Source organism: Nannobrachium achirus, assembly GCF_963921795.1.
Source record: "Nannobrachium achirus genome assembly, chromosome: 4".
Taxonomy (NCBI): Eukaryota; Metazoa; Chordata; class Actinopteri; order Myctophiformes; family Myctophidae; genus Nannobrachium; species Nannobrachium achirus.
The window spans coordinates 40,375,717-40,397,689 of record NC_137813.1 but is presented as its reverse complement, the minus strand read 5'-3'; the positions used below and the strand labels follow the sequence as shown (position 1 = coordinate 40,397,689).

The 21,973-nt window shown below is 41.5% G+C and overlaps 1 protein-coding gene across 1 annotated transcript in view; it reads left to right on the top strand.

The window, feature by feature from the left end:
* Positions 1-265: 265 nt before the first annotated feature.
* Positions 266-21,973, top strand: part of kcnh4a (potassium voltage-gated channel, subfamily H (eag-related), member 4a) — a gene marked incomplete at both ends in the record, with an annotated part of 29,772 nt that continues 8,064 nt past the window's right edge. Inside the window, 7 exons of the mRNA XM_080723290.1 lie at positions 266-341; positions 11,106-11,339; positions 11,743-11,877; positions 12,631-12,764; positions 15,857-16,106; positions 18,653-18,810; positions 19,710-19,917. Of these exons, the coding sequence (XP_080579416.1) occupies positions 266-341; positions 11,106-11,339; positions 11,743-11,877; positions 12,631-12,764; positions 15,857-16,106; positions 18,653-18,810; positions 19,710-19,917 (1,195 nt within the window). The remainder of the gene's footprint in view (positions 342-11,105; positions 11,340-11,742; positions 11,878-12,630; positions 12,765-15,856; positions 16,107-18,652; positions 18,811-19,709; positions 19,918-21,973) is intronic.

Here is a 21,973-nt window from a genome sequence, read left to right as displayed (position 1 = left end):
AGGAGCAGAGGGCTGAGAGCAGAGAGGTGCAGAAGAGAGAAGCTTTCTTACTGAGTGATGACAAAGGCAGAAGAGAGTAGGAGAATGTCTATCTGACTCTTTGTTTCTAAGTCTGCCGTTGTTGATTGACAACTATTACCTAGAAGCCATCCCTACCTACCTACCTTGCGGTGTGTGGAGGTCAGTTTCACCAGTGAACTCTTTCAGATTCTCTGGGGGGGATGAAGTGACAAGACTCTGCATCATTCTCTTATCCCCAGGCAAGATGCCTGTGATGAAGGGCCTCCTCGCTCCACAGAACACCTTCCTGGACACCATCGCCAACCACTTTGATGGGACCCGTAAGTACTGTACACACACTGCTTGCACCTCCATTTGTCATTCATTCCTCGCTCTCACAATGTGTGCATGTTTTGGGGAGAATTACAGAAAAGGGCATGTGTTAAAGTTGTGTACACTGTCTTTTACAACGTTGTGATGCATTTGAGCTACAGAATATCAAACAGCAATGGTTCAACTGTACAATTGATGAAACGACCAAAAGAACAGTAAGCTGTGTATGCATACATTTGGTTACATTTGTACACTCTCTGAACTGCAAATGGATAAAATGAGCACAGAGATTTTACTGTGTAGTTCCAGGTAAAATGTGCAGCACAGTGAAATATTCTTCAAGAAATGGGAGTTAGAGACCACTTTCAAAATCAATCATTTTGTACATTAGCTACAGTTTAATAACCCTTATTCTGGTGAGAACATTCAGCAAAATTGCACACCTACGAGCTCACAACATGTTGTGTTACAATGCATCGTGAGCTTGTAGATTGGCTGCTTTTAATCAAGAGATTTGATATGAGGTAGAAAAGAAGGTGGCCTATGGGGACTCTGGTCAAAGACAGTATATAGCGTTTAATGGCTTTTTGTGCAAGAAGCAGTATAATACAAATAATAATAAAATGTATTTATATAGCTAGCACCTATCATTACTAAGTTACATTACAAATGCTTGACATAAAACTGTAGAGAGAAAGTAGAAAAGTATAGATTAAAGCAGACAGAATAGAAATTGATGCGGCTAATTAATGTCTCAACAAATCTCACAAAATGCTACATCTAGCACACAGGTATAAATCAGAGACCTGTTTTAGATGCCTGTATTCCAACGTTGACTTCTGACCCAGATGTGGACCTAAAGTAACCTAGAAAACTGGGCTGAGATGCAACAGGTCTGGGAAAGGGACTGAGGTTAGAGAGCTATCATATTGCAAGACAGGTGTCAAGGCCATGCTGTTGCTTGTGCTTATTGCTTACAGTTTACAATCAGAACCGTCACAGATTGTCCGTATCCGTCTGGACGGGTAACGCCTGATACAGTGGTTCCCCTGATAAATCACCGTGACATCACGGCCAGGTGACATCACAGTGATGTCAGATTCTCAGAGCAGGGATCTCCATATATGGGCATAAACAGGTAACATCACAGTGGTGTGGCTGGTTCAGTCATGTATGGGCAAAAAAGGCATTGCATGATGTGATGTCATGGGAACCACTCTATGCCCATATGGAGATCCCTGATGTCATCAATCAATATTAAGCCCAATAGGACTTTATATGGGATTAATGGGAATGCCCATATGGAGGAAGACGACCCATATCTGTGTGGCTGGTTCAGACAGGGATCTCCATGTATGGGCATGAAAGGGATTGTATGTATGATGTCAGATGTCATAGGATTTTCACATAACGAATAACTGAGTAATGTTTGGGGTCTCACAGCATATCTCCATACACAGATCTCCATTATGGGTAACTGGTCCGATATACATCACTGGCCAGACGGCCAAGACATGGCGCTGTCACACTGAGGCGTCTTATTAGTTTTATACTAAAAAATGCACGTTACTCAAAAGTGTGATGCTGTATTATTTCCATAACATTTTAAAATGCTGTTATATTTTCCAGAGTGTACAATAGTGTGGTTTGAATAATCCTAGCTATGAGGAGCAGTGGGGAAGTGGGGTTAAGTGTCTTGCTCTGGAACACTTTGATTAGCAGACCTCTCTCTACCCACTCAGCAATGGGCGGCAATCATCAAAAGGTTGTGTAGAGCCGTGGTTCTCAACCTATTCTGGATCAGGGGGCTCACTTGAAAATCTCGAAAGTGTTTGTGGATAACATGTTGTTTCAAAGAAGGATTCTTCGAGTCTTTAGTTTTGCCAATTATTTGGGGTCCAACCAGGGGTGTCACACCACATTTTGGGCCCTGGGTACAAGGATTCACTGCGGGCCCCCCATGAATGTTCTTCATGGGGGGAGGGGGTTTAACCCATTTAGACTGGGAACGCATTATTACGCAATATTTTGTGCTTTAACTATTGAAAAATAGCAGATATACAAGCTCACAGCTTTACTGTCCAATCTCAAAATCCCCCATCTCAAAATATTTAGTTCCAAGGGACCCCCCAAACATATATTCAAAGATTTGCACTCATTTCTTCGACAAAAAAAAAAATAGCAGATCTACAAGCTTGCGGTGTGGCACTCTGTGCCGCGCTGTGAGCTTGTATATCTGCTATTTTTCAATAGCTAAAGTATAAAATAATTAAGGTCCCTCCACCTTGGGCCCTAGTAACTCCCCTGTGACGCCCCAGGGTCCAACACTTGCAGTATCCTTGCAGCCCACAGGTTGAGAACCACTGGTGTGTAGAGCCTTCATTCTTCCTCCTCTAGATCTCTAGCCACTGCAGCTGTGATAGCTTTGTATTCAGCAAGTTACAGTTCGTCCTTACCTGAATTTCAGTGCTGATTATTTTTCTTTTTTCCTTGACATTTTTTGGTTATTTTTTTCTTTTTCATCATACTTTGCCGCTTCACAATGTTCCCTTTACAGAGCCAATTCTATTAGGATCAGCAAGATCACACAAACACGCACGCGCGTGCACACACACACCCACACACGCAAACACACGCGTGTGCACACACACACACACACGACACACACACAGAGAGAGAGCGAGAGAGAGAGAGAGAAGTGTAGCAGACTGTGTGGGTGTACAGACAAAGAAGCTGTGTTGAACTGTAGGTAAAGGCGCTTTTTGAGAGGAGATGACTTTGAGCAAGGACAAATTAAAACAATTTCAATATATATTTTGTCACAATTTAACTTGATTCCCTGTTCTGTGCATGCATGTCATGCTAAGTGAACTTTGCACAAAAATAACCGATCGAAAAACGCTCACAATGCTTTGCAATGCGTTGATGTTGTAGATCTGTTATTTTTGATGAAGAGATTTGTTGTAGACTGAAAAAAGGAGAGGATCAAGAATAGACCCCTGGGGGACCCAAAGGGTTTATTGATCTCTGTGGGGGATAATGCAGGTGTTTAAAGGTTTTTCTGTGAGTTTTCATTTTAGATAAGAAAATGTTTGCAAAATGGAACGCACTCCTCAAACACTGCCAGTAATAAAAAAAGAAATATATAATTAGAAAATAGTTACAATACTTAATGAGTCTCTACTTGGTCTGCTCTTTTTTCCCCTCTACACTTCTTTGCCCGAATTGCAGTGCTGCACATTGTAATGCATTGTGAGCTTGTAGATCTGCTATTTTCTGCGAATGTTATGAGGATGTGGTTAAGGGGGACAATGATGATAAATGAAGAGCGACCCTGGTGAGCAGATCTCCAACACATATACTGACATGTGAGCAGGGAAGATAATTACAATGAATTATGTAGAGGCAATGAGTCAATCAAAGATTACCCATGAATCTTACTCAGCTATGCTCTTTGACATGTGTGGAGGGGGAAAGATCCCACTTAAATTATTAATCATTTCAATCACCAACTCCCAGCATGGGCTATTAATGACAGCTAAAGATATAATCTTGACATTTGGCCTAATACAGGTTAACATGAATTAAAGATTGACTGAATGTTTAGCCGTGTAAGGGGTTGTAATTGTCACCACGTGGACAGCATGGGGGTCAAAGTGCGTCACCCTCAAGGGTGGGGGGGGGGGGGGGGGGACTGAGTTACTAGGGCCCAAGGTGGAGGTGGAGCTTTAATTATTTTATACTTTAGCTATCTGTGCCACGCTGTGAGCTTGTAGATCTGCTATTTTTGAAAAGTAGTGAAAATGTGTGCAAATCTTTGAATATACTGTATGTACTTTTTAAGCGAACATTTGTAACTCAAATTTTGCTTCTGGGGGGTCCCTGGAACTAAATATTTTGAGATGGGTCCTTCACATGAAAATGTTTGAGCACCACTGACATAGGAACATAGGTTTTCCAAAAAACCTTGAACCAAAAGGACTTGAAATATTCAGACTCCGCACACATTTTCACATTTTTTCAATAGTTAATGCACAAAATAATGCGTAATAATGCGTTCCCAGTCTAAATGGGTTCAACCCCCTCCCCCTATGAAGAACATTCATGGGGGCCCCGCAGTGAATCCTTGTACCCAGGGCCCAGAATGTGGTGAGACACCCCTGTCTATATCTCTGTATCCCTACATATCAGCCACTGCATGCTTTAGCTCTTTGTTATGCACCCTTCCTGCAGGTCTACTCCACTGTAATTGACCGTGTGGGCGTTATGCCTAATTTAAATTCTGTTGTACCATGGTGTCCTGCGCCCCCTTAAACAGCCGATCTACAAGCCTCACGGCAGGTCCCATTGGAACAAAGTGTGAGCTTGTAGATTGGCTTTCTTTGGCACGGGACACCGTCGTACGGCTATGTATAAATCAGGCTTCAGAATTGCTGCTGCTCATGGACAGCTTAGTTTCTGCCAAGGATAATTTGTGAAACGACACCCCGCATTCCTTCAAAAGAGAGCCATAGTTCATTCATTAGACTATAGTAGAAGGAAGAATGGAGCACGGTACATTTTAATAAGTGCACTTGATAGAAATAAGCCAGCAACTAGTGACAATTAAGCCTGAAAAGGTAAACAATTAAAAAATAACTATTCAATCATTTTCACTTGTGCAATGATTCCCACTCCTCACCTAGGATAATACAATGTACTGGAACATGTACTGGCAATAAATAATAATCTTTTACTGTAGAAAAATGTTAAATGACTATTCAATAATTGTCACTTACGCAATGATTCCCACTCTTCACCTTGAATATTATAATGTGCTGTAGGAACATGTACTGGCAAACAAAATTATTTTGAAAAATCTTTTACATAACTGCACTAGACCTATATAGGCCTAGAAAAAATAAAAAGAACTATTCAATCATTTTCACGTATGCAATGATTCCCACTCTTCACCTTGAATTAAAATATATATAATAATAATCTTTTACATAACTGCACTACTGAGTCAATTTGGGCTTGCATTGCACATGGTAATATTTCGTTATTCTGTTTGTATCTAATACAATTAAACCACATTTACAGACACACAAAAAGTCAATCAAGTCTTATAAAGGCTGGGAGAAAGTTGATGCACAAAAAAAAAAAAGTGTAACAGTGTGGATTTGGCATAGCTAATAATGGGGGAGCTGACAGCTGATTGCACAGCATTTTCAGACTGGGATAATAACTGCCTCACTGACTGTGGATTTACAGTAGGCTACCAACCAAGTCCTCTACAGCAGGGGTTCCCAAAGTGGGTGACGGGGCACCCTGGGGTGCCGTGACAGCAGTCCAGGGGTGCCGCGAGATAATTTGATAATATTTGGAATTTATTTGGACACTTGAAAAAATATTTAGTATCATTTTAAACTTGAAGTACAAAGTTATTTTCAGTCAGTTCTAACCAAAATGGCTATTATCTCAACGTTTTCCTCGCAACATAATCACTAAAATATCGTCACTGTCGGGCACAAACCTTGTATCTCCAAGTTTCAAATGTGTACGTCTTTTGGTAAAGCAAAGCCCTGCTTCATCATACAAGACTGTCGCACAAAACTAGTGAAAACAGCCGATCTACAAGCACACAATGCCTCACGATGCGAGGCGTTGTGTGCTTGTAGATTGGCTGTTTTCACTAGTTTAGTACGTTTTATAGATGATAAATACAAAACGAACGGTTTTGGACATACAAGGTTTCCACCCGACAACGACGATATGCTAGTATAAATATAAGGTGCTGGGAGTGAAAATTATAATGTAGGGGTGCCTCGGATTAAAAGAATATTTATTGGGTGCCCTGAGACAAAAAAGTTTGAAAAGCCCTGCTCTACAGAGTGAAATCCTCAGTGTTAATTGTAGGATTTTACAGTGTAATGACCGTCGACGACGTTGAACACCCTTTAACCACATGAACCCTAGCATCCCAAATTCTGGGCAAGTCAAAAATTAGGGTAACATTTGGCAAAAGTCGAACATTTATAGCCAAAAAAAATAGCAGCTCTTCACAACAGAGTTCTGTTTTGAGCTCACAACATCATAATAATGCACATATTAAACACATTGCAACACATTATGAGTTTGTAGATAACTGCTATTTCCAGCGAAGAGATTTGGTGTAGAGCCCTGAGGGACCCTGTTCAATGGGTTTACGTGGTTAAAATAGCAAAGCTTGGTTTGAGATTAGAATGTTTGTCTTCCCAAACAAATGTACTCTCCTTTTTCGTCTGGTGGGTAATATGTGTGTGAGCACACACAATCATAGTAAATCTCAGCAATGAATTGTCTTTCCAAACAATTCCGTATTCCATCAAAGTAAACCATTTAGTATGAATCATTATGAAGATAGATCAATTAGTGCCTACACTTGCACCTGACAAGGAACAGCATCTTTGTAACCCCATAGATGCAAATAGCAGCTTTGCCATATGATTTTACTGCACAAATTGCTATGGCAACACACACACAACGGGCAGTTCATTTCTTAATTTAGCCATTGTCGTGACACACTATGTCTGTGTATTTTCCTCAATATAAAGCCATAAAAGTCATCGAACTGCAGATTTCATATGTGTTGGTATAATGAGCATTTCTCTTTCCTCAGCGGGAATGCAAATGTATAATTTTTTTCAGGCAGGCTGGACTGACTCCAAAACTAAAATGTAAATCCAATAAAATGATGATAGGTTTATACATTCAAACAAACAACATTGCCAGGAGTTTGATTATTCTACGTTTTGTTTATATTGCAATAATGGGAGCTTATTCAAAGACATGCCCAATTTTGTCTCTTGCTCCGTAAATAGCCAAACTACGTACAAGCCCACATCGCAAATGTGACAGGTGAAAGCAGACACATACTGGCTAATAAACGATGGCTGAGATGCATTGTTATTCAACAACAGAGCCTTGGGTGCAGTGCCCACATAAAGCAAATGAAGTGCCATGGATTGGCTGAAATGCATGGAGATTGCTCTGCAGGTTGAAGATCGTGGCTGGGCAACTGGGGTGGATTATATTACTCACACAACACTGTTGTGTTATTTGAGTGTTTGCTTCCCAGGCAGAATAAATAAATAAAATTACCTAAAATGATGGAACCTGAGATGAGGACATTTCTTTCAGCGTTATTGCTGTCTGAACTATACAGTATGTCAGTTGGGCTGTTTTTGTCATGCTTCTAATGTCTGTCTGTCTGTCTGCCTGCCTGCCTGCCTGCCTGCCTGCCTGTCATCCTAGGAGAGATTTACTGCCACTGTGTGTTGACCTGAATGAAGCCTGTTTTAGCCCATCCTAAGTAGTTTCAGTGCAGGGTTCGCCCCAGGACACAGCTGAGGACACAGCTACCCTGAGCTATACCACTCGCCATTATAGGACATAAAGGTTTAAACCTAATTTATGCTTTGTTTGTGTTGCTAGCCAATTTTCATTAGATGTTCAAGTGGGTTTTTCACTTGCTGATCAAGTATGAAGTAGGCTTAATTATTTCTTTGACGCACAATCCTTCTGACAAGTGTAACTTAAGAGGCCAAGGTAGAAAGGGCTGCTGTGCTTCTTGTTAGAGTCTGGTCCAAGCATGAATAGATGTTTAATTGAATGTCCACTTGACATAACCCATGACTCTTTTGCAGTGGTGGACAAAGTACTCAACCCCAGTACCCGAGTCTAAATATACTGTAGATCACTGGTTCTCAACCTGTTGGTCGGGAGCCCCAGGGGGGTCCCCAAATTATTTTGGGGGGTCCCCAGATGATTAACTTAATGTGCAACGTTGTTTTCTCACTCAACAGAAAACAAACCAACGTAAAGTTTAAGTGTATAGAGGGTATCTATCTACACATTTCTAAAGTGACAATTTAAGGACCTTTTAAGACCTCTGAAATGACAAATTAAGCATTGGCAAAATTGTGGCAGAAATTGTGAAAATAGCCGATCTACATGCTCACAACGCCTCGCGTTGCCAGGTGTTGTGAGCATGTAGATCTGCTATTTTCACAATAGAACCATGTTATACAAAATGTAATGCCTCAACTCTTAGTGCTCGTCAGGGTGGGGGGGTCCCCAGTTAAAATATGATTATTTTGGGGGTCACGGCCTGAAAAGGTTGAGAACCACTGCTGTAGATAGTCCTGGTCAAATATTACTGAACTGGCTTTTAGACATATGCTATTTTCATTATATTTTAGGTATGGCTTAAGTGGTTAATTCATAATTCATGTACTTTTTAACCTGCCTAGAAATATAGTGTGTATATATATATATATATATATATATATATATATATATATATATATAGTCAAAATTACAATATTTCTCTTTGAACTGTTATTGGAGCAAAAGTCATACGTTTCCGAAAAATACAAATATTCAAGTAAAGATAAGATATTATATTATATCAAAATATTTACTTATGTACAGTAGCCTACTAAAGTAACTGTACTTCATTAGTGTCACCTCTGTATCTATTTCACCTACCGGTATGTATCTGTGCATGCAACAAGCATAGCTCTGAACAGCTCTGAATATCTCTGATCTCCCTTTCAAGCCAGAACTTTCTAGCTTTTCTCATAAAGCAAAAGAAAGAAAAACAATACTCTCTCACAAACACTCTAGGTATCTATCTAACTTGTGGGCGAGTGTACAGTTATGTAATCACGACTTATTGAAGCTCTGGTAACATACGGTGTATATTATTACCAGCACCGCCACCACGAGTTGTCATGGAAACACGAATGTAGCTTGAGTCCACATGATGTTTTTATCTTGGGGCATTATGGGATTTAGACATCAATCTCCTGTGTAAATAATGCATGCGGATATTATGACTACATCCACCCAGCAGGATAGCATTTACATCAAGCCTTGTGATGTGGTTAGATCGCTTCAATGATGTGAAGTGCTGAGAGAAGGATCAGTAGGTTATGTATCATGACAGCCTCCTAATAAGTAACCAACGTTTCGCAGCATTACAATCTCTAGCCTGGAGTTGCCACACTCATCATGTGGGATCACTCACACATTCTCACCTGTGAGTGATGCCGACTTGAGTGATCAATGTGGCAACGCCATGGCTATTAAAATTATTGGATGCTTTAACTATTACAAAATAGCAGATATACAAGCTCACAGCACTGCAAGCTTGTAGATCGTGTGCAAATCTTTGAATATATGTATTTTCAAAGCGAACGTTTGTAACTTTGATTCTATAACTGAGCTCCATTTAAGTGAAAAGGACCTTTTCTTTGATGATGTCTAAGCCAGATTGCTGACAAAGAAACATAGGTTTTTCAAAAAACCTTTGAAGGATTCAAAAGACACTTATAGAATCTGGTCAAAATTCAAATTTTCAAGATTTTTCAAAAATAGCAGATCTACAAGCTCGCAGCGCGGCACTCGGTGCCGCGCTGTGAGCTTGTATATCTGCTATTTTTCAATAGTTAAAGCATTCAATAATCCTAGGCCTAAATGGGTTAATGAGATGCCAGACTGACATGTGCCCCCCTTCAATGGGGAAATATTGGAAAAAAATAAACAGCAAACTACATATACTGTTGCTGATGATAACAAGTAGGCTATACGGTGTGTGCGTTGCAGCTCGGCTAACAAGCCTAGCTCTTTAGTTGAGTGGTAACGCCCTTGCCATCGGATATCAGGGTCCAGGATTTGCCTCCCGGCCGAGGCTACAGCAGTATTATGAATGTGTAGGCTCCGGGGATAGGACCAGCATCCCTGCCCCATGGTTTTGGGTATCTTCCTCACTTTTTCCATGGAGTGACAGTGACTGGATTGTGTTTTTTATTTATTTTTTATTAATGCATACTGCTTTGGCTGCTGACACGAGCGGACAGCAGGCATCTACAGTTATTTTCATTTGGATGAAGTATATGAACAAAAATACCTCTTTGTTCTCCAGGCAGCAGTTAAACGTGTTCAATCCAGCTAGATGGACATGGGACTCATTCTATGTGTGGGTTTAATTCATCTATGTGTGATTGCACACCTTTATACATGCTGTACCCACGCTGTACACAGTGTATAGACTGTATACCCATCACAATACATATAATTTTCAATACTGCCAAGGTTCAAAGGTGAGTGACACAACGATTCACTTCTGTGGCGTGATCCTCATTGTCACCTTCAGGGGAGATGACTCATAGTTGGTCTATGATGTTGGATATGTCAAACACGCACACGCACGCACGCGCGCACCCACGCACGCACACACACACGCACGCACGCACGCACGCACGCACACACACACACACACACACACACACACACACACACACACACACACACACACACACACACACACACACACACACACACACACACACACACACACACACACACACACACACACGTGACACAAACACAAGCATAGGATGGTAGTTACACCTGGTATACTCAAAATAGAGGGAGGCCACTTCTTCTGAACTCATACAATATATCTTAAGCTATATTTTGTTGAACGATTGTATACGGTAGCCTACTTGCGGCACACTTGACATCTACATAGGCACTAAATTATGTCTGACATATACAGTACAGTACACATACATAACCATTTAGAAATGTGGCAGATTTTGTCAATCCTTTGCAATATTGCTATGCTTGTGGCATGATGGCTAATGTCAGGACAGACTATTGCCTTTTGTTCATAAATATCATAGTATACCGCAGTTACTTTCCACCACTGAACCTCTGGCCTTTCATGTTCTTTTCCTTCACAGACAGTAACTTTCTGCTGGGAAATGCCCACGGCCGCCATGGCTACCCCATTGTGTATTGCTCAGATGGGTTCTGCGAACTGACGGGCTTTGCCAGGACAGAAGTGATGCAGAAGAACTGCACGTGTCGCTTCCTGCATGGGGGCGAGACCTGTGAGAGGGTCACCGAGCAAGTGGACAAGGCTCTGGAGGGTCAACAGGAGTACCAGGGCCACGTCCGCTTCTATAGGAAGAATGGTGAGGAGAGACAAACCTATTCCTATAAACACACACGTGTCTGTACTATGACACACGTGTTTATATGACACGTGCACGCACACACACACACACACACACACACACACACACACACACACACACACACACACACACACACACACACACACACATACACAGTGAGGGGTGAAGGTCGGCGGAATACATGTATGTATGAATGCGCTGCGACATCAAGCTGCCTCACGCTACAGAAACAGGAGATAGGCTCCTGACCAATGGGCCTCATGGCTTGGCAAGGCTTACTTTTTTACTTACAGTATGTATGTACTGTATGAATGCCAGCCTGCCTGCCTGCTTATATATGTTTATATGCACACATTGGTGAATTACCTGAGTTTAATCATGTATTTTTCATTTTTCTCAGGAAATCCGTTCTGGTGTCTCCTGGACATTGTACCGATTAAGAATGAGAAAGGCGAGGTGGTTCTATTCCTGTTCTCGTTTAAAGATGTCAGTGATTCCTATGGGAAAGGCCACCACAACAGCAAGAAGAGAGATGGTGAGCTTATTGCGGCTGCATGTTTCCTAGCTAATTACCAGCCCCACTTTTAAGCGAAGGGTATTAGTGCATCCTGGAACACCACAAAATGGGAGGGACCTAGCTCCAAAGCAGTGGCGCTTAGCACAAATTAAAAAGAAAACAACATGCATATACCACTTACTGTAGGCATTGCCACATAGGCATGGATACCTGGCGGAGTCGCCGGTTCGGATCCCGATCAAGACGACCTTTGCCGCGTGTCACTCCCCATCTCTCCCCCATTTCCTGACAGTCTACTGTCCTATCAATAAAGGCATGAAAGCCACAAAACAAATCTTTAAAACAAAAAGAAGGAAAACATAAAAAAAAAATTCTTGCATTTCACAACAGCTAGTTTTTAAAGTCATTTCTGTGTAACATTTAAACATTCAATTAAACAAAAGTTGTGTTTGATCTAATCTTTCACAATTATAATTGGTTCTAGTTAGCAAAACTGTCAGTCAGTTAAATTACCAAAATCATTATTTCAGGCCAGGTAATGAAATTAGCAAAACCCTCTATTTGTTTCAATATTTATATTTTATATTATTTAAATGCATCTTGTATTTTCTCCCTCTAACCGTTGTTGAGCTCCTAATTAAAATGCCTACAAATGGCAATAAAGCACTTGAACTGAGCTTCACAGCATCATGGTATCCAACTTAATATTTCGCTTAAATGTACAGTAAGTGTAATGAGCTGTCTTTACAGCATGTCCTTTATTTCAAACAGGTACGTCAGATGATTCCTGCCAAAACAGGAAAAGCAACCAGTCCCGTTTTTCCCAAGCCCAAGAGAGGGGGAGGACGGTTGTGTACCAGCTGACCAACATGTTCTCTAAGAGAAGCAAAGGAAAGCTCACCAATGTGAGTCCAAATCCTTACTCTGTGGATTAAAGAGCACTGGCTCAATCTGTTGTCTCCACCATGGTATAGCTAAGCTATGAATTACTTAAGATGACAAAGCATTAGTGAATGAGGCTTGGCATGCGTCTGCTTCTTAGTTTAACCAACTGTCTTGGATTTCACATTTTTGCTTGGACTGTTTGCACAGATTTCACATTCCTGCCTTGTGCTTGCTGTACATCTTTTAAGATTATCCACAGTCTTTAGAGCTCCTGCAATATCTGAAGTGACAACTATAATCCATTTATACACTTAAAACCCTCCTTGAAATATGACAAATAACCATTAACCTCAGTCAGCCATTAACAGGGAGCAATGGGTGGCCTGATCTGATGTATTGATTACATACTGTATATTGGTTGACAGGTTCAAGAAAGGTTCTTTGGTAAAATGTTTTAGTAACCCTCTATTTTACAGACCACTATTTAATTATTAGGTATTATATATTATATATAGGTATTGGACAGTCAGGGCTGGACTGGGACAAATTCGGCCCTGGCATTTTGGCCCAGACGGCCCACCACAACCGGCATGAAGCGAACATAGAAGATCTACAAGCCCACAAGGCGTCGAGGCAGCGACAAGTTGTGGGCTTGGATCAACCTTTATTTGTTTGGGTGGGACTCCTTGGCCACAGGCCGGTAACAACATTACCATAACTATTCTAAAACAGGGGCAAAAATAATTCGGGCCCCACTGTATATTAACTCGGAAACCATCCAAGTTGGGACTTGGGAATGATGCAGCCAAATTGGGAATGCATGTCTCTAACTGTTTATGCACTGCCCATAGTACTGTCTGAGCCTGAGTACCTGTTGTAATTGCCGGTACTCACTACCATAGTAATTAGTAGCTAGTTTATTGATGACTCCAGGAATCTCTATATTATATGGCTATAAAAGAGACACAGACGCCTTACTTGCTCGAGTCTTACAAGCAGTGTCACTCACTTCACTCACATCTCTGGCAGCTCAGCTGCATGTGCATGCCATTTGCTGTGTGCTTTTGTTCGCTGGGAATATCTTCAGGCATACATGCTCTTCTGCGCAAAGGGGCTGCCTTCAAAGAGGACAGGCTTGCTGTAATAATTCCCAAGCCAGGACAAACCAAATTTACAGTAAATGAGCACTGAACAGCTGTCTCCAACAAAATCACATTCTCTCACAGACTCCACAGGTGATGTTTTATCAACAGAACAGCTGAAATAATACTTTTCACAACACTACATTAAGCCACAGATACACACGCACGCACGCACGCACGCACGCACGCACGCACGCACGCACGCACGCACACACACACACACACACACACACACACACACACACACACACACACACACACACACACACACACACACACACACACACATACACACACACACACACATGCAATGTACTGTATATCGTACTGCTGGGCATAAACATGTTATATTCTTCATTCATCCATTAATGCAGCTCGTACCTTGCAGATCTGTTAATGTCACACAACTGTTTGCCTATAATAACATAAATAGGGATGTCGGATTGAGAGAGATTTAAGTCTCTCTGTGGGTTTTATAAATATTTAACGAATGAAAATAACTTGAGACTAAATAATTACTACACTGGATACATTGGAACACAGGTTCTTGTTTTCCATTTCCTGAAAGGTAACCAGGGTTCCCACACATTTTTACCAATTAATTTCACAAATTTTTCCAAAACTTTTCCAGAATATTTAACCCAATTTCCAGGACTATATAACAATAATTCAGCTCAATAACAGGTCGCTTACTCCTATGTGCAATGCCCAAAGACAGGTAGTGTATGCCAGTGGTTCTCAACCTTTTCATGCCGTGACCCCCAAAATAATCATGTTTTAACAGGGGACCCGGCACCCTGACGAGCATTAAGAGTTGAAGAATTTTGTATATGTGAAAATAGCAGATCTACATGTGAGCATGTAGATCGTCTATTTTCACAATTTCTGCCTCTAATATTTGACAAGTTGGCCCATGTTTAATTTGTCATTTCAGAGGTATTAACAAAATCAATAACCAAAGACAATGCATAGCTATTTTTTCCAGGACCTTCCAGGACCCTTGATAAATCCCAAAACTTTTCCAGTACTGGAAAAATATTTTTCTAATTTTAAAATATTTCCAGGAATTTCATGACCGTGGGAACCCTGGGTAACAGTTTGGGACATACATTTCCACCTGACAGCGACAATATATACCGTGCTATATGTCTTCATACAGAATTAAGGTTGAATGGTTAGATTGGTAAAGAAATAAATTGCCATACATCCATCCAGTCAGTCAGTCAGTCAGTCAGTCAGTCAGTCAGTCAGTCAGTCAGTCAGTCAGTCAGAGCTGTTCTTTGGCAGATGGTGTATTACTTACGAGAGCTTTTTCATCCAGACAAATGCTAAGAAATGTGGTTATTGACAGCACTGTCCACATAGTTAGTGATCACCTTGGATCGATGTCGCTTTGACAATGAAAAGGACTTTTACTGTGTGCACAAAATGATGTGAGGTACATGAGCAGAGAAATGCCCTTGCCCTTCACCTTTCAACATTGTGCAATCTAATGTGATGCTGTGGATGGATTGCTTTTTAGTGTGGTTACTCTATCATCATATAACTATATGTTATATAGTTTAACTTATATTAATTTATACGTGAATACATTTTCTCCATTGACTTGAATGGGAAAATGCAAAATGTTTACTTTCCCAAATATGGAGATGACTGACATCATAAATGTCTGACGTCATAGACGACATGAGACTGACACAGTATGTCCATACATGGGCATTCCAAGATATAGGCATAATTTGATGACATCAGGGATCTCCATATATGGGCATAAAAGGAACAAGGACTGACACAGAGATCTCCATATATGGCCATTAATGTATTAGTGAATTAATTGCCCCCATTGACCTGAATGGGGAAAATTCTAATGGTAAGACGGAATTCATTTGCAAGTGTGACTCACTTGCAATTTCCCAGAATTGCAACTTTTCTAATTATGATTCATGGCTGCCCTCTCCTCCCTCTGTCAGAGTGTGTTCCAGAGGCCCACTCTGCCCGAGTACAAGGTGGCCGCTGTAAAGAAGTCACGCTTCATCCTGCTCCACTACAGCATCTCCAAGGCCTTGTGGGACTGGCTAATCCTGCTGGCGACCTTCTACGTCGCAGTCACTGTGCCTTACGATGTCTGTTTTGTCAGTCACGATGAAGACGATGACCCTGAAAGTGCCAGCCGCGCCACCATAGGCAGTGACATCGCAGTGGAGATACTGTTTATACTAGGTATGATACCATTCGACCACCGCTGTAGACTTCCATTATAAAAGATACATATTCAAACAAATATGTAAAACTTAATGTGAAACAAATTGAACCACGCTGATCTCGAGATCCACATGGGAACGTTGTGGCTTCATGTGGCTCTCGGACTTAGTGTGGCCAGCCTGTGACATCAGTGATCTATCCTATGACATATCTCGTACAGTATATGACTCAGGGCAAGACACACAAACACACAGACAGACACACACAATTGCCGGGACCCATTTTTATGGGTTGTGTGTAAATATGAAAAAAACGTTATGTTGAAAATAGCAGACCTACAAGCTTGTAGATTGGGTATTTTCTCTAGATTGGGTCCTGGGGAGATATCAGATTTTTCCTTTGGGTCTCTCGAGCTAAAATGTTTGGGAACCACTATAGCCTCCTCCTTGGCCTACTGGCAGCGGGCATAACAGCATCTGACATTGTCCTCAGACAGACAGACAGACAGACAGACAGACAGACAGACAGACAGACAGACAGACAGACAGACAGACAAGAGAGACAGACAGACAGACAGACAGACAGACAGACAGACAGACAGACAGACAGACAGACAGACAGACAAGAGAGACAGACCCATTTCTAGACGGCTCGCCTCCTGCAGATCCACTCAAAATAATCTACCTTAAAGGGATAGTTCACCCAAAAGATTTCTTTGTCAAATCGATTACTCAGCACCCCTTGGAGACTTGAATCCATGGATATTGTTTTGTTTTTGTCACATTCCTAAGCCAATAATTGAGTGGTTCCCTTTGGAGACACAAAGAGCCTGCTTTGTTCCTTATGGAGACACAAAGAGTCAGCTCAGATTATAGGTTTAGGAATGCGACAAAAACCTAAGAATATCCATGAATTCAAGTCTCCATAATCGATAGGAAAAAAAAGTCATTTTGGGGGTGAACTGTCCCTTTAAGTTGCTGCGGCGTGCCTCCAGCAGTGCTATAAAGAGATACCAGTAACCAACCTGATGTGTAATAATTATACATATCAGTGCAACTGTGATGGTTGTCGTGGCAATGGATAACAAATGACTATACACCCCATATATCCCACCTGTCCTCGCCCACGCAGGGTGTCTCCGTTGCCCCCGGTTACGGATCATAATTAGAGCGTTCTCGCGTCGTCCCACTTTCAGCTTCCAGAGGAGTGTGATAGCACAGCTGTCATCGGGCTCCGGTTCCTTCTTTGTCTGTCAATAACTTTGTATGGTGACAATTATGCACAGTGAAATGCCTGAGAAAAAAATCCTTTTTTTGGAAGCATGAACGTACTACAAAATGTCATTTTTAGATTTTATAGTTCTTCATTAGTTCATAAAGATATACTTCCACAGACTAAATTCCTTTTCGCCTAAAGACATATTTTTCAGTAATTAAACACACTTATTTGTAAATAGACGATACATTTGGATAACGACTTTTAGTAATTAAATTACTGTAATTCCTAATCTGACATTTCAGATGTGCTTTAGCTTATGTATAATTTTGGCATCAATTAATGTGCCTCAATTCACATGAATTATTGATAGTCCTTGTTAAACATCTCCATGTACATCAGGGGTTGGCAACCTCAGGCACTGATGCCAAACATTGGCACAGGGGAGGGTGATCACTGGCACACTGGCAGAAGTTTGAGAGAGAGGTTTTTTATTTTAAAATCAAATATTGTTGTCAGTTAAAATAATTCACCTAAATTGCAGCAAATTACATCCTGCACATAATTCTACGTTCATTAAAATTCTGAACTTTGACTGGGGAGGGAGTCGGGGAGATAGTTATTGCTCCGAGTCTAATGATCGTTATAACAATGTCCTGACAATCAAAATATGTCTGAATATTTAATGGGGTGTCATTAAAAAGCATGTTGATTGTTGACATGGCACACTGACTATCTAGAAAATAAAAACATGGCACTTCATTTAAAAAGGTTGCAGACTGGCTGGTGATTAAATTCTCAGTATTCATTTATCCATTGTAACTCTGAGGGTGTACAAATGGATGCATGTACACCAGGGTTCCCCAATAGGCGGCCCGTGGGCCATTTGCGGCCCGCAGGGGGCTACTGTCTGGCCCACACCAACCCCAATAATAATGGTGGTATAAGAGCAGCAACAACACTAGTATATCGTCGTTGTTGGGTGGAAACATCGTATCTCCAAATGTGAACGTTCTTTCGCAAATCATACAAGGCCGTCGCACAAAAGTAGTGAAAACAGCAGATCTACAAGCACACAACGCCTCGCTGTGTGCTTGTAGTTCTGCTGTTTTCACTAGTTTAAATAATTTTTAAAATGATGAATACAAAACGAACGGTTTTGGACAATTTTCACCCGACAGCGACGAAAACTGTCGCTGGAGTAGCGGGAACGCCACCGTCGCCCCCCGCAATGTTATGGCCCTCGGCTTGGTACCCGAGACATAATTCCTTGGGGAAAACTAATTGGGGAACCCTGATGTACACTCTCAGTATTTTTGACCGTGCATATTTTCACTGTTCATATTCAGACATCGTCCTGAACTTCCGGACCACCTATGTGAGCCAGTCTGGTCAGGTGGTGTACGATGCCCGGTCCATCTACCTGCATTACTGCACCTCCTGGTTCTTTATAGATCTGATCGCTGCACTACCCTTTGACCTGCTTTATGCCTTCAACATTACAGTGGTGAGATTTTTCTGTGTGTCTGTGTGCGCGCGTGCGTGAATGTGTGCGTGCGTGCGTGTGACTGACTGTGTTTATTTTTGGATGTGTTCCACATAATCTTCAATCCCGTGTCAGACAGACGTTAGTCTCTCGAGAACAGACTAACTGAGCTCGAGTTACAACTGAGCTCCAGTGAAAAGGACAAAAGGACCTTTTCTTTGACGATGGCTAGCCAGATTGGACAGACGCAGACTGCTATCTCTGCCTACTGTCTTTCGCTCCAATTGTAGGTCTGTTTCTTTACATGCCCAGGCTGTGCACAAGAACAAATAATGAACTCCTGGATCTTAAGCCATTTTGGCAATGTCATTAGGGGCAATAAAATATAATAAAATAAAAAAGAAGAATAAAACTAACAAACTGTGAGCTTGTTGATCAGCTATATTTTCTAAAGAATGTATAGACTTTTTGGTTGTTAAGTTGTTCAGTGTTTAACTTTTTTCACAGCCCTTGAGTCATGAAAATAGTAGCCAGTAGATTTCTCGAATAGTCTTCTTAGTTTTGACACTGTAGATTGATATAATTCAATAGAGAAAGGTATCTGCAACAAAGCAGAAAGCCCGCAACACTCCAAGTTAGATGAAGGCTTTTAGGTGCACGGCTCAAAATAGCATATGAGGAAAGAAGTAGTCGCCAGCACTCAAGGAATCTCCTTTTAACATGATTTTATTTACCTCAATGGACAGAGTCAAATCAACGGACGCGTTTCGACCCTTCGGTCTTCTTCAGCGTTGTATTTAAAAGGAGATTCCTTGAGTGCTGGCGACTACTTCTTTCCTGATATAATTCAATGCCTTTTCTGTATTTTTCTCAGTGCCTTTCCCCCCCCCCATTTCTATATGCTACACATCTCATCCCAGGCCTCTTTAATGCACTTGTTGAAGACAGTGCGTCTACTGCGGCTCCTGCGCTTGTTGCAGAAGCTGGACCGCTACTCGCAGTACAGCGCTGTGGTCTTGACCCTGCTGATGTCTGTGTTTGCCCTGCTGGCCCATTGGATGGCGTGCGTCTGGTACGTCATCGGACGCAAGCAGATAGAGAGCACTGACCCTGTCACGTGGGACATAGGTGAGAACACACATGCACGTGTGTGTGTGTGTGTGTGTGTGTGCGTGTGCGTTAGGGCATTCACGAATAGTGATTTTTAGTATTCTAATTATTCGACCTCAAAGTATTCGAATAGTCGAATATATATAGGACCAAAATGTCAAATATTAAGTAAGCAAGAGGCGAACATTGTGAAAATAGCCGATCTACATGCTCACAACGCCTCGCAGCGCGAGGCGTTGTGAGCATGTAGATCTGCTATTTTCACAATATTTATCTGCGGAACAGAGTCACATTAAATGTAATACCTACATACATTCTTATGACTTCCTAAGTTCCTATCTAGCCAAGCTTTATAAACTAAATATTTTAGTGTGTGTGTGTGTCTGCATGCGTGCGTTTGTGTGACCGCATTGACCACACCACGCCGTTTCTCATTCTGTGCTAACCTCAACATAGACAAATCACTTCTCAAGTTTACAATAAGAGCGTGACTGCAAGTTGTGCCCCCTAAATACAACCTTTATCTTTGGTACCCGTCACAACATTGATGGCAAACACGCCGGTTTGTCATGTCAATACATATACTCTGAATGTGATCATGATTACGTGTGTGTGTGTGTGTGTGTGTGTGTGTGTGTGTGTGTGTGTGTGTGTGTGTGTGTATGTGTGTGTGTGTGTGTGTGTGTGTGTGTGTGTGTGTGTGTGTGTGTGTGTGTGTGTGTGTGTGCGCGCGCGCGTGTGTGTGCACATGTTCCTGTGTGTTTGACAGCCCCCACACATAACAATATGCTATCTAAACCCTACAGAAAAAACACAGGCAAATATCCTTGATTATGCATGCAAAGATCCTTGATTATGCAGGCTAAAATGATTGATTTTGCCATGAAATATGAAATATTATGTGATATTATGCAGTAAAATTGCAGAAAGTTGCGGAATATGCGTAAAGTTGCGAAATACTAGAAATATTTGGAATATGCTGCCTTTTTGAAAAATGTACCCACGCATAATCTGCTCCATTTGGCTGATTATGCAGGAAATTCTGCGATCGCATAATTGCATATCACTTTTCCATGAGCAACAGCCCCTTGCAGCTAATTGGACTGGCCCAGCACTACACACACCTCTAGCCAAGCATGAATGCATCTGCAGCGCTTGAACCTCTTTGGTTCTCCTTAGCTCCCCTGCTGCCTCCGCTGTGGCAACCCAGGAAGTTCAGGTCACAGAGTAATGGGCACAGAGTAATGCCCCCCACTGCACGCGTGAATCCAATTAATTCCCCGGTAACACACAAAAAGACTCCCTACAGGCAGGGGCGTCAATTGGGTATGGCAGGGGTATGTAGCTGCCATACCCTGGGTCCAGGGGGGAGAATACAAGTTACTTTAAAATATCAATCCATTTATGTCTCATTGTCTATCTGCTGGTTATGTTGTTAAATTACATTAAAATAACTACAAATGCAAAATTTAACAAGGTACCTGTATTATAATTATATTCTCCACACTTGTATTCTCCCCATCTTGACAGAATGGTATATTCCCAGGTTCTGCAGGCCAGCTGCACAGGTGCAATTCATTATTGCCATATCCAGCCCAAGAAACCATAGACATTTTGGGGGAAAAAATTAGAATGTACTTCTTAAAATAAATTATCATGCCTGTTGCTAAGGTATGGCAACTTGACCGGTGTCTTGCACGCGCGCCTTCGCGCGCGTGCAAGACACCAGTCATGTTGCCATACCTTACCTTTTTCTGAACTGACGCCACTGCCTACAGGCCATGGAACGGCGGCCATCGGTTAAGCCAGAAAAGACACACTGAAAAGAGTAAGCTTTCTGCTGATCGCTTTACGATGCAGTGGTGGAAGCAGTACTCAGAATTTTTACTGGAGTGAAAACAACAAAAACACAATATAAAAATACTCTGCTACAAGTAAAAGGCATTCAAAATTTGGCATCAATATATTATACTTACAGAACCAAATATTTCTAAACCTTTTCAACAATAGCAGATCAGCTATTTTTCCAATATCGGTAGTCTATAAGCATAAAAGAAAGTAAAATAAATAAATA